This window comes from Thamnophis elegans, chromosome 6 (genome assembly GCF_009769535.1).
Source record: "Thamnophis elegans isolate rThaEle1 chromosome 6, rThaEle1.pri, whole genome shotgun sequence".
NCBI lineage: Eukaryota > Metazoa > Chordata > Lepidosauria > Squamata > Colubridae > Thamnophis > Thamnophis elegans.
The window spans coordinates 79247544-79261933 of record NC_045546.1 but is presented as its reverse complement, the minus strand read 5'-3'; the positions used below and the strand labels follow the sequence as shown (position 1 = coordinate 79261933).

General features: G+C 36.4%; 1 protein-coding gene across 1 annotated transcript in view; it reads left to right on the top strand.

Annotated features, from left to right (window-relative positions):
- The window catches only part of CTNND2 (catenin delta 2), a 256541-nt gene that overhangs the window by 154446 nt on the left and 87705 nt on the right, over nt 1–14390 (top strand). The window contains 2 exon segments of the mRNA XM_032219498.1: nt 3664–3781; nt 8529–8714. Coding sequence (XP_032075389.1) covers nt 3664–3781; nt 8529–8714 — 304 coding nt within the window.

Below are 14390 nucleotides of genomic sequence, written 5' to 3'. Positions count from 1 at the left end.
GGTCCGGTTTTTAGGTTAGTTGTCATTTTAGATGGTGTTTTGGTTCTTTTGCAGTAGTCTGTAGAAAAATGTGATTTTATTTAAATTGTGGCATGTCTGTAAGAATTATATGCCACTACTGTAAAACCTGGGCTTAAAATGTAACTTCTTTTTTTCATTTTAAATTTCAATGACATGCTGAATATTCCTAGCAATCAAGAGGTGAACGTCAGCCTTTTCTACAAAACTTCCCGGATCTGTGTTAGAAATCTGCCTAAGGGCCAGAAGTGAATATTTTTGCTTTAGTATACATTTAACTCTTTTAATTATTTAGTTTAGGATTTGTGGGACTTGGAACAGTTATACCAGTGTTTCTCAACCTTGACAACTTGAAGTCGTGTGGACTTCAATTCCCAGAATTCCCCAGCCAGCATAGCTGGCATAGCATAGCTGGCTGGGGAATTCTGGGAATTGAAGTCCACAGGACTTCAAGTTGCCAAGGTTGAGAAACACTGAGTTATACTGTATGTAAGAGTTGGTTGCTCTTTTGCTCTCACTTCAATCCTGAACTGCGTTAATGAACAGCTGCTATTTGAATACGAGAGAAATTGTTCCTTTGAGCAATTTTGAGCACATGCAAATGGTAGACATAGGTATTAACATTATGAAACATTATGTTATTCAATATTATTTGAAAGATGGCAATCAAATAGTTCAATCATTAGCAGTCTTACCTTCAGTTTACATGTCAGAAACTGTATGACTTCCAGAAAATATATCTTTTAAGATCTATTCCAGTATTGTCATTGCAGAAGTCCACTAAACAGATATAAAACATGAAACCAATTTTAAGATGGAAATAACATGAAGTATGTTTCAATTATAAACAATTTTTTAAAACAACAATATTAATATAATAGGTATTCCCAAACTGGTTAAAGACTCTTCCCAAAATGCAATAAATAACAATATAATAGATAGCAATAAAGATTAAGTAAGGATTAAAACTTATCAAAATATTTTAAGTAAACTTTTTAAATAAGATACATAGAATCAGAAAGCATACAGACGATGCGTATCTTCATCAGTGCTAAAGATATTTTGTTAGGTGGAATCTGTGGATTTTTTTAAAAGCCATATTGTAAAAGTAAGTGTTAAACTATTTAATATCTGTTCATTTTTGGAATATTTAAAGTGTCACAATTATTAAAAATAGAGAAATGATTATGCTAAAATAGTTTAAAGTGAAGAAAAATGTAAAATAATGAATGATAAAACATCTTACATAAAGCAAGATCTGTCAAATAATTGTTTTTTCATACTATGAGTGAAGAATATTATTAAAGAATGTTTTAGACATTGCTCTTTTAAGAAATAATGCAAACTTTGAATTATTAATATATACTTTGAAAGAAAGTGTTATCCAATATTATGTACATAATTATTTTAAAATTTGAACAATTCATTAACCAGTACCAGAAAAATGGGAAACAAATTTGTTTAAAAAAAAGAATTTTAGAAATATATTTAGAAACATATACCAGGAAATATGACTTAGCAGTCTATTATAATGAATTAGTTTGCTGATAGCTTCTAACTCCACAAAGATAAGATAAACATTATCTTAGAGGAAATGACTAATATTCACCATTTATTAATATCACAGATATATAGCATATTCATGTATGATACTTAAATTACTAGATTTTGATTTTAAATGAAATGAAATACACTGTATATCATTGTGTATCAATCATATACTATTGTAGTTTTACTTTTGTTAAAGGGATGAATTCTTACTGAGAATTGATTCCATATTAAAAGGTCTTATGAATGAGGGGGAAATCTATCTTAGAATATGGGATATGTTGAAAAAATAATAAGACTCAAGGGGACAGATATAACAGTTTCTACCTGTTTCTTACTTTGATAATAGACTGATATGTATCAGACTATTTGCTTGTGATCAACTGAGAACTGCTGAAAAATAAATCTGCTCTGGAAGTAAAGTTCATTTGTCTTTACTCAGGAAGCTACAAATAAGCTCAGACTTGAGAACTGAATCTATTTCACTTGACAAAGTTTGACAATTTGTTCCTATTATTTGAAGGCACAGCATGTAGGTTTGGGAATGCACTAGTCAGTCCTAATTCCTGTTCACAAGATGGTCACTGCGACATTGATCAAGAACTGTTAAGGATTGGGATCTTGAAAAATGAAAGGGTTCTCATACCCACAATACTGTTGGTTGGGCAACTTGAAACAAGAATTATAGAGCCATCTGTAACAATAATTGCCAGTGTTGATGATAAATCATACTACTTACAAGAACAGTTTGAGACAACTGTCATCTCATTGACCGTCAAGATTGATTTTGACCACTTGACTGCCGAAACATGACTTCCTAGTCTAGCTTCACATTAAGTAGAATAGGATAACTATCCTAGATAAAAAAAATACCAGTCTTCAGTCAATTGTACTATTTTAATTTTGATCCAAAGTGAAAGTTGTTGAGTAGCTTAGGTTCTACATTAGACATTAATTTAATGGAAATGTAGGAAGATTTTCTGAAGAAATGAAATCTGTTCAAGATTTCAAGATGTTACTTAAACACTAAAACTAGATAAGTAAGTTCCTTTAATAATCACCACAGTGTCTTACTGTGCTTCCAATTTTGTATTGTCTAGAGCAGTGTTTCTCAACCTTGGCAACTTGAAGATGTCCGGACTTCAATTCCCAGAATTCCCCAGCCAGCCTCGATGGCTGGGAAATTCTGGGAGTTGAAGTTCAGACATCTTCAAGTTGCCAAGGTTGAGAAACACTGGTTTAGAGTCTCTTGTGCTCCGTACAATCCCACATACATTAAAGAAAATATTTTCTAATAGTTAATACTTATTTTCCAGTTTTATAATATATTATTTTAAATTACATGCCGTGTGTAATTTGCTTTATTGAGTCTTTTCAGCCATTGCTATATGTGTTCTTTCTATGTCCTAATCTTTTTCATTTCTTGGATTTTTCTGCTTCTCAACCCATTTTTTGAAAAGTCTCATTTGTAAAATATTTTGGTTGCTTCACTTTGCTTTAGGAGGTAGCTTTCCTTCTCTTCCCTATCTTTTCCATGATATGCAGGACAACTTGATAAGAAGGATAGTTAAGAGATAGGAAATTCATTTCAGGAAATAAAATTCAACATGTTAAGAAATTCTAGAGATTTATTTCACCAAATGTTTGTTTCTTGACTTTAGTATTTTGTTTAATGTATTTTTAAATTTTACTATTTTAAAATGTATTTATTTGTTTACTCATCAGAGTATAAAGGTGGGTTAAATATTTTTTAAAGGCTTGATATGTCTCTACCTAGTACACTACAGATGTGATGAAACTATGGTGACTGGCTCATTGATAATTTCAAAATGAAAAGTATAGCTGAATAAATGAAAATTAACTAATTTATTAACTACATTTTTAGTAACTGAAAATCAAGAGTTTTGGTAAAGTTCATGTTGAACTCGTTCAGAAATTAGACCACAAATGTTTTGGGGCTGCAGTATCTAGAAGTCTAAAAGTCCCGAGCTATCTGTATGGTGAATCAAGTTGCTTCAAAGGGACCAATGTCAATGAGTTTTACACAAAATAAAAATAAGATTGAGTAAAGAATCAACATTTGTTATTTCCTTCCAGGAATGTCAGCTCCGCTGGAGAAGAAGCTCGGAGAAGAATGAGAGAATGTGACGGACTAACTGATGCATTGCTTTATGTGATTCAGTCTGCTCTAGGAAGCAGTGAAATTGATAGCAAGGTTTGTTGAGTTTCTCTACCCTAGATTTATTTATTTATTTGCTTATTTACTTTTGCACTCTCAATCTCACAATTACTAAAAAGTAGGTTTCCACCGTAGGCACTGTATTGTCAGCCATGAAATATGCTTAGTTTCAAAATCCAAATAATAACTCCCAAACTCTTCCCAAAATGAAGCAAATCTTGGCTTCTGCCCTCTTTGCTAAATAGCTCCAACTATTGCAGAAATTGTACAAAAAAAATGATTCCCAGTTACTCAAGGCTTATTTTCCATGTTTTATACTTATAGAATTGCAAGGGATGCAAAATGGATTTTCCTGTCTAATGGTAATAGCTAGATTTTGAGATACTGAATAAAACCTTGCACTGCTTCATATGCATTCATTAATTCATCTGCCAGAGTGGCTTCAACAGTGAGAACAGCAGCATATAAATTTAATAAATAAATAAAACATTTTCTCAAATTCACTTTATAAAGATGGAAGGTGGAAATGATTGTAGTTGTATTCAGTGCACCTAGAAACAAAAATTAAGACGGATCCCATTCTTTCTCCTACAATTTGTTCAGGAATAAATGGAAGCATAGTGTAGTCTATTCTGAAGACTAATCAGGACTAATTTAAACTTTCTTTAATTTGTTATGTTCAAATAATCTTTGCCCTTGATTTTATTCCTGTACTTAAGGGGCTTAAGGAACAAGTTTCCGTATTATTGAATCTATGAGTGCAAATCAAGGAGAGCACAGTGAACAAGCATATCTCTGTCTTTGAATATTTTACAAATATATTCTGATAAGATTTGAGACCACATTGTAAAGCATCCTTACTCTAGATTTAATGAGATGAAAAGCAAATATATTATTCAGTGGTAGGTTGCTTATCCCGTTCCAACCAGTTCGGTTGGAACGGGGCCGGCGGTATCCTCGTGTACGCGCGCAGTTCAAGCATGCGTCGTAGTGCCTGCACGATGCTCCAGCTGCTCGCGGAGAATCGCACAGGCGCTGTATGTGCCATCTAGCTGCTCATGGAGAATTGCGCAGGCGCTGTATGTGCCATGTGCCTGCGTGGAAGTGCAGAAGCCTTCAAAGACCGGTAAGGAGCACGGGCGGGCAGGTGGGCCCTTCGCCGTTCCCAGAAGTTACTTACTTCCGGGTTCGCCGACCAACCGGTTCGCGGGGACTGCCGCGAACCGGTTGAAACCCACCCCTGATATTGTTATTGAGTGATAAAAAGTGCAATAAATATGTGCCTTACATTCCAATAAGAGCACACCTCATGGAGCAAGTATACACTTCTGCGGAAGTGTATCCATTCTTAGTGGCATAGAAAGAAATGAAATGGATTTTATTGAATAAAACAACTTCAGACAGTGCTATTTTAAAGCACATTGGTGTCTTTTTCTATCTGGCAAAGTAATTCAAGAAACTTTGATCTACATCTAGTGATTTAATTTTTTTGTAGCTAATAAAATTAGAAGCATCTATCCAAAGCATGATGCCCTGGCAGATCATTTTTACTTCTTACTAATTGATGGAGGCTTATATGGCAGAATGCAATTTTCAAGCACATCAATTACTCTGACAGATAAATTTCCTACAATAAATAATCTTCTTAGTGTATGCTACTCTTCTCCATTAAAGATACACAAAACAACTCTGCTTTTTTCCAACATCTGAAAAGCTCAACAGGTGCCGAGTAATAGCATTCAAATATAATGCGAAAGAATGCTAAACTGGTATTTCCATTACTTTTATTCTTAATTGGCAGAGCTAAATTATAATTCCATTTTTTGTTATTGTTGTATGCATGAATGCTTGTAGAAGATGGCTATATGACCTCAGATACTGTCTTCTGTATTTACCAACCCGAAATGCGTAATTCCATCCCTGGTGCCTTAGGGAAATTCATGCAGTAGATTCTTGTAAGCAGTGCTAGTTGTTAACAAAATAAATTCAAAATTGGTCCTTTCACCTGCAAACCTGACTTTGTGAGCAAGTTCTTAGAACAACAAATTTTGGGGTTACAAACATTTCCTTCATCTTCAGTCAGAGTTCCTATCATTGGCCACTGGCTTCTGTGACCCCTTCTTGAACACATCTGAGATTCTCTTATTTCTAGCAATCCCCAGGACTATTTCTTGACATCAGGAAATGATTTGACAAACAGCTAAAATCTGCTAAAACACTTAATTCCAACTGAGGCAAAATGAGGATGGGGCCTCTAGTGATGTAACAATTGCAAGTTTCCTAATCTCTTGACAGGTCACTCGGGTTCTTCAGGTTTCAAAGAAATATTTGTTTTCTACTTGACACTAGTTACATTTCTACTTACTGTACAAAGCAGGCAGTATCTGTTTGTTTTTCAAGTTTTTCCTTAGAAAATAACCTTAGTTATCAAACTTGGTTAAAAAGTAACTGTGTCCTCTCTGGACCTATGATCTCTTCATAAACTAGAGATACACCTGAGGTCTTTCTACATAGAATCCCCCTATCAGAATTATACAGAGCATCTGATGAGACCGATTGGCTTCCAATACCAATACCCAGCCCTCTGCTCAGAGGGAGATGCCCATTTGATAGAGCAATTTTAAATTCAATTCACTTGAGTGGTGGGTTCCGGGTTGTGCGGCCCGGTACGGGCCTACCAGTGGTAGCTGGGAGCAACAGCTACCATACCAGAACAGTGGGCCACCCATGTTCCTTACTGTTTTTTGAGGCAAACGGGCCAATTGCGCACATGCACACAGCGTGCAGTGCTTGTGCAACTTCCGCTGAGCAGCTGAGTGTCACTGGGTGGTGGCGTGCAGATGGCATCAGGAACCGAACGGATTAGATGGAAATTGTGCCTATTTGTACACAGCCTTTCTCCCATCAAATAATTGTATCATTGCAAGAGGATGCCAAATGGGCTCTGTGCTGGCATGTAGCTGATACATATGAATTAACAAATAAAAATGACTGACTGATATATGGTGATGTGGGTAGGGATAATTTCTCAGTCTTGATTGGAGATTGATTTCCAATCTGGAATATTTTGTCTGATGTAATGATGGGGGAAAGAGAAATTTTTGTCACTGTTTATTTAAATATTTGACACATTTAATACAAAACTGAATGAATGCAATTGACAACCAATTAATGCACTTATTAAGATAACCTTAAGATGACATAACATTATGCTCTAAATTGTTAGTTTGAGATGGTTCACCTCTCATCCAAGCAGTTTCATCAATCAAAGCAAGTTAGGTAGGCAGAGAGCTGTTGGAATGTACCAACTCCTCAATGAAGGGGTTTCCTCCCCAAGTGCAAGCACAAAGTCATTGACATAGTACAATGGAAGTCCCAAGTTTGGTGCATGAGAAGTTGGTACATTCCAACGACTTTCTGCCTAACTAACTTGATCTAACTGATGAAGCTGCTTGGATAGACAGTGAAATATCTCAAACTAAGAAGAAAAGTAAGACCAGTTGCCATGACTCAACCTTCAGACAACTTTACCTGAATGACTAAGAATATTCATCGACATATTGCAACACACTTTGGGGAGGAAACTCCTGAAGTTGGGGCAGGAGTAGTTGGTATATTCCAACAACTTTGTGCTTCATTATTTTGCTCTAACTGATGAAGTTCTTGGATGAACAGCAAAACGTCTCAAACTAATAAGAAAAATAAGTCCAGTTGTCCTGACTTCAGACAATTTTACCTGGATAACTGAGAACCTTCATAGACATTATGCTGTAAACATCTTGTCTAGTCTTACAGCTAGGGAGGTGAGATTTATTTATGTATTATTTCTGCAGAATTGCCTATATAGGAGTCGTAGATTCTTACATGATTAACTGATCAGGATAGTAAAAGTATTAAAAAAATAGAAACTTGCAAGCAGCACCATGAGGAGATTTTAGCAGGTAGGAATCAGACCCTGCAGTGCTAATTCTGCCAAATTTAAGAGTAATGTGGATTATTTGAGGAAATCCTAATACAGATCTCAGGAAATCATCTGTGGCTTTCTAAAGGTAGTTTTCATGAGTTGCAAAGGAGAGAATCAAATGTTTCTATTTTATCTTACGCAATATAAGTCTTGTAGTTTATTTGTTCTTTTTTTCAATTCTTAAAATGTAAACGGGAGTGAATTTGCAAGCAAAGGAATAAATGACCTATAATCCTTCATATTAGATGATTCTAACACCCAGTCATTTTAAGTTGAATCACAAATTGTTTTAAATTAAAACAAAATAAAATGTTTTTAAAGTTACGTTTGCCATCAAGTTTACTACATTTCAGCACAGATTCCCTAAGACTCCTATGTGATATTTCCATCAATCTTGGAGGCAGTTTAAATTGTAGATCAATTATTTTCACTAGTGGGATAATAGTCATCATTGATGATCCTTCACAATACACATGGTGGTATTCCTCCTCCCCCCCCCCCCGAACTCCATATGTGAAACTTGTCTAATACATTTTACCTTTTGTTTTGTTCTCTTTCAATATTCACATTCCTGTTACATCCAGACAAAGACTTTATTCACTCAAAGTAATATAACTCGCTTTATTTAAATTCTTCATTGAGGTGACAATAAATTTCACACAGCACGTTGCATATTTGAAAATAGGGACATACATAGAGAGAAGAAATCCTTGTTGGAATAGAAGTGTCGTCTTTGGTAGGAAAACTATCCTGTGCATAACGTTTCTGATGAACGGGAACATTCTAAATATATTACAATTTTTTTTCTTGTTCTTTCAGACCGTTGAAAACTGTGTGTGCATTTTAAGGAACCTTTCATACAGACTCGCTGCAGAAACATCTCAGGGACAGCAAATGGGGACTGATGAACTTGATGGTTTACTTTGTGGTGATGCCAATGGGAAAGATGCTGAAAGTTCTGGATGCTGGGGCAAGAAAAAAAAGAAAAAGAAATCTCAAGATCAGGTACATGTTCTTAGCTTTAATTGATCTGATTTTGTGTGGCCAAAATGCTTTTGGATAGCTGACAATAATAGTAGTAATAGCAATAAGACCATCTCCTACAACAGGGGTGGGTTTCTCCCGGTTCGCACCAGTACACCAGAACCGGTTTGTGAAATTTAGCGTACTTTTTGGAACCTGTTCCAAAAGGAAGGAAGGAAGGGGGAGAGATACACACAGGAAAGGAAGAGATACAAGGAAGGAAGGAAGGAAGGAAGGAAGGAAGGAAGGAAGGAAGGGGGAGATACACACAGAAAAGGAAGAGATACACAGAAGGAAGGAAGGAAGAGATACACACAGGAAAGGAAGAGATACACACAAGGAAGGAAGGAAGGAATGGAGGGAGAGGGAGAGAAAAAAGAGAAAGAGAAATATAGAAAGAGAAAGAAAAAAGAAATAAAAAGGAAGTGGGAGAGAGAGAAGAAAGAAAGAAAGTGGGAGAGAGAGAGACGGAAGGAAGGAAAGAAAGAGAGAAAGAAAGAAAGAAAGAAAGAAAGAAAGAAAGAAAGAAAGAAAGAAAGAAAGAAAGAAAGAAAAAGAGAACTTATGATCACAATTGAGCCCAAAATTTTGGTTGCTAAGCAAGAGCATTGTTAAGTGAGTTTCACCACATTTTCCAAGTTGGCCACGCCAACCCGATCACACGCCCACCAAGCAATGACCACCCAGTCACATGACCACCGAGCCACTCCCACAAAACAGGCCACAGCTACAGAATAGGTTCTAAAAATTTTGAAACCCACCACTGTCTTACAACCAAATAGTGCAGTATAATAGAGTCGAAAACAATTTTGCTTTCTCCAAAGAAACAAAACTTCTGTTAAATGTATTAAAAACTAAGCTAGTTCTGCATAAATTTTAACTTTTAAAATAAGTGAAAGCTAGAGAATGTAACTTTAATTGACTGTCCTAATAGGAACCGTTAGAGGTTCTTTTTACTTATTAACTCTTCACTTACTGCAATATTATTATATACACACTCTAGTGTGAAATAAATAATATAATGGTAGTGGGAAATTGTTTTGTTAGATATTGCTATTTAGCATCTGTATAAATAATAATTACAGAAAAATTTATGTCAAATTTATTTGGAACATTTCTTGATTATCTTTAAAGGCACTTTTAAAATTCCATCCCATAATTAATCTTTTTCTTTGTTGGACAATTGGCTTTTAACCACTTTATATAAATAAAATTGAATGCCTATATGATTTGATAATTATATTTATTCTGGCTAAAATTTGTTCTAATAAGCTAATCAATATAGTTTGAATTGAATAAATTATTCTCTTTGCTGTATATTTCTGGGATCTTTTTCTTAACAGGAATATGTAATAGCTTCCATAATTTGTATTAACCATTGTCTTAATTGTACTAATGCCATCCATGCAAAGCTAAATTATTTATTATCGTTTCTTTTCTGGGATTAAATATAATATTTTAATTATAAAGTATCTTGATAGCTCCAACTAGATTCTAAATCTGTTCTATTAGTTATGTTCTGCATTTGACTCAAATTATTACAGATTTTAAACTTCCTCCTTAACTTGTTTCTACCACCATGAAATATGTTATTGCATTTAGAGATTTCCTGTCCTATAGAAAATAATTCATAATACATTGCAATGATTGTGGTAGATAGGTGATCTAGTTGTCCAGTTGCCAATTAGACCCTTCCTCTACCAGCTGTCAACTCAGTTCAGAATTTTGACATTATATTGTGAAGGGAAGGAGTACTTTGCTTGATCCATAAATTGAGAGTCATTTGTAGCATCTGCTAAAGAAATATAACATGTGACCTGTGGAAAAATGTTAAGGACTAATGTGTTTGATTTATGATAACGGAGGACAGCCTGTGGCTTAGTGGTTAATACATCTGCCTAATATGCAATACAGCCCAGGTTCGAATCCCAGTAAGGGTATGGCTAGCTGATGAGAGCTAAATAGCTTGAAATAGATCTATACTAGTCTCCCTTTATTTATTTATCAGCACAAACACAACACACACACACACACACACGTGTGTGTGCCTTTTACATCTATATAAGGTTAGAAAAATAATTATTACATCAAATTTAGATATTTTCTAAATTCTGTATTGACATTTTATATCAAATGTTTTTAATGGTCAAGTTTGGGACTAATAAAATCTGGAGAACAAAATGAGGTGATATTTATTCCTACCAATAATATTTATTAATACCAATAATAATATTTACCTGCTACCAAAGCAAGGCTTCATTTCTGAAATGATAATTTTCTTGCTAAAAAATTTGACAGATTACAGCATGTTCCCATTATTAGTTGTCTATCAAATCTGAAAATGTGTTGTGTTTTTGATGCCATACAAATGGTATATACTTTTTCTTTCCTGGGTGTCTTGAAATATACACATGAAAATTTGTGGTTGCTAGGTAATACAAAATCTAGAAAATACACTTGCATAATCAACTGATCCAAAACTTTTGTTTCTGTAGTATCTTATTAAACAGAATTTAAATTTACAAAAGTTTGCAATCTGAGTAATTTTACTGTAATGAGTTTGCTGTAAAGAGATGGTGGATTCACTTTAGAGTTATTTAAGAATATTAAGAGCAGGGAAATTATATGTAGATTTATGATATCTATAAAAAAAATCCTTATAAAAAAGGTAAAAGGTATTTATGCACTGAGGACAAGAAAAAACGGTGTTCCATTGTAAATTAAATTATAAATTCAAGTGATATTACATTATATTAAATATAATAATTAAATATGATTTCTACATTAATGATAAAAAATCTGTTGTAAGTTATCCAGCCCATTAAAGCTTTTATTGTAATAAGACAGTCCTGAAGGTGCTACAAGATATATTTGGATTATATGATTTGTCTTTTCGGTATGTTATGTAACTTAGAAATTGCCTTCTACAGTCGATTTTCTAGCTATATGATTTTACTCATTAAACCACCTTTAATTCATTTGGTGTAAATCTAGGTAAGCCACCTTAAGATTGCAACCTGTGATTGTTTCTCTGGAGGTACAATATTGTGATCCTCTTATTGTATAGCTTAACATTTCTATAAGGTTGGATGTTTATATTCGGATAAAACTTTTCCACATTCTACAATTATTCTTCATCAGAATAGAATGAAGACCTTGCCTTCGCTTTCTTTGTCCATCAAAGTGACAGGTTGAATATCGTTTTCTTAAAATAAGTTGTGCAGAGAACTGCATGTAATTTCACATTTTTGTTCATTGGACTGTTATATAGCATGAAGATAAATTATTCCAGCTTCAGGCTTTAGATTAGTATATTGACAGAAACTCAAAGAGCTTTTAGATTGATGGTTGATACTTCTAATAATATAATTTAGTTTTCTGAGTTATTTTAACCATGGTAATATTTTTCAATTTATACTCCAAACTTCGTGTATGACTATAATCCTTAAGGTAGTATTTCATCAGTGTGCAGAGACTTGTGACTGTGACTTCCATAATCTCTTGATTCCTGCTAGCACCTGAATTACTAGATTAATTATACTGTGACAAATGAGCCGAGGTGGCGCAGTGGTTAGGGTGCAGTACTGCAGGCCACTTCATCTGACTGTTATCTGCAGTTCAGCGGTTCAAATCTCACCGGCTCAAGGTTGACTCAGCCTTCCATCCTTCTGAGGTGGGTGAAATGAGGGCCCAGACTGTGGGGGCGATATGCTGACTCTGTAAACCACTTAGAGAAGGCTGAAAGCCCTATGAAGCGGTATATCACTCTAACTGCTATTGATATTGCTATGTTACAGAACCATTCTTATATTTATTGAAAGTCCACTTCATATTATAACTCTGATGGCCTGTTAGTGTGTCACTTTAATATTTTCAGAGAACTGCAACTGTTTGACAGATGAAAAATAATTTGAGGGGGGAATTGCAATTTTGCATAAAATGTATATAAATCTGTATGCATGATTGCACATTTGGAATAAATTACTATGACATAAATAAAAAATATATCACCATCTTTAGACGATGATTAATCGAGCTGTATGCTCACTTGGGATAGTCTGCTATGCTGATGCTCACTGGACACTAAGTACCTTTTCCTACTTAAAAATATCCTTTTAAAAATAGGATTTGATTTGATTTGATTTAATGAATTTATAGGCCACCCAATCCCGAAGGACTCTGGGCGGCTTACAGAAAATAAATTTTAAAAAGAAGAGTTAAAAAATGGAGGAAGAACAGATTTATAAAACCACATCATGCACCCAATCTAATCGGGGCTGGACCTCGGTCATGAGGTCAACAGCCCCAGGCCTGCCAGAATAGCCAGGTTTTGATAGCCTTTCGGAAGGCCATGAGAGTGGGTAGGGTCCGGATCTCTGGGGGTAGTTCATTCCATAGGGTCGGAGTCGCTACAGAGAAGGCTCTCCCCCGGGGAGCCGCCAGCCGACATTGTCTGGCTGACGGCATCTGGAGAAGGCCCACCCTGTGTGATCTTATCGGTTGTTGGGAGGTATGCAGCAGAAGACGGTCTCGCAGATATCCGGGTCCTAGGCCATGTAGGGCTTTAAAGGTAATAACCAGCACCTTGAATCGCGCTCAGAGACAGATAGGGAGCCAGTGCAGCTCGCGGAGGATAGGTGTAATGTGCAGTATCGCTCACGCGGCTGCATTCTGGACTAATTGTAGTCTCCGAACACTTTTCAGGGGCAGCCCCATGTAAAGCGCATTACAGTAGTCAGGTCTTGAGGTGACGAGGGCGTGAGTGACCGTATGAAGTGCCTCCCGATCCAAATAGGGCCACAACTGGTGCACCAGGCGAACCTGGGCAAAGGCCCCTCCTGTTCACAGCCGACAGGTGATGTTCTAACGTCAGCTGCAGATCAAGGAGGACCCCCAAGTTGCGGACCCTCTCTGAGGGGTGTAAATTTTCACTCCCCAGGCTTAGGGATGGACTATCTGGGCTGTTCTTGGGGGGCAACATCCACAGCCACTCGGTCTTGTCAGGATTGAGTGCAAGTTTGTTCACTCCCATCCAGACCCTGACAGCTTCCAGGCACTGGCACATCACTTCCACTGCTATGCTGAGCTGGCATGGGGTGGAGAAATACAACTGGGTATCATCCACATATTGATGGTATTTAATCCCGTGCTGACAAATGATCTCACCCAGTGGCTTCATGTAGATATTGAATAGGAGGGGGGACAAGACCGAGCCCTGCGACACCCCATATTTGAGGGGCCTAGGGGTCGACCTTTGCCCTCCAACCAACACTGACTGTGACCTGTCGGAGAGGTAAGAGGAGAACCACCATAGAATGGTGCCTCCCACTCCCACCTCTTCCAGCCGTCGCAGAAGGATACCATGGTTGATGGTATCGAAGGCCGCTGAGAGGTCAAGGAGTACTAGGATAGAGGAATGTCTTCTATCCCTGGCCCGCCAGAGATCATCGGTCAGTGCGACCAAGGCGGTTTCGGTGCAGTATCCAGGCCTGAAACCAGACCGAAAGGGGTCTAGATAATCTGTTTCATCCAAGGTCCGTCGGAGTTGTAGGGCCACCACCTTCTCAACAACCTTCCCTAAAAAAGGGAAGTTGGAGACCGGACGATAGTTATTAAGAACAGCTGGGTCCAGAGAAGGCTTCTTAAGGAGGGGTCTGA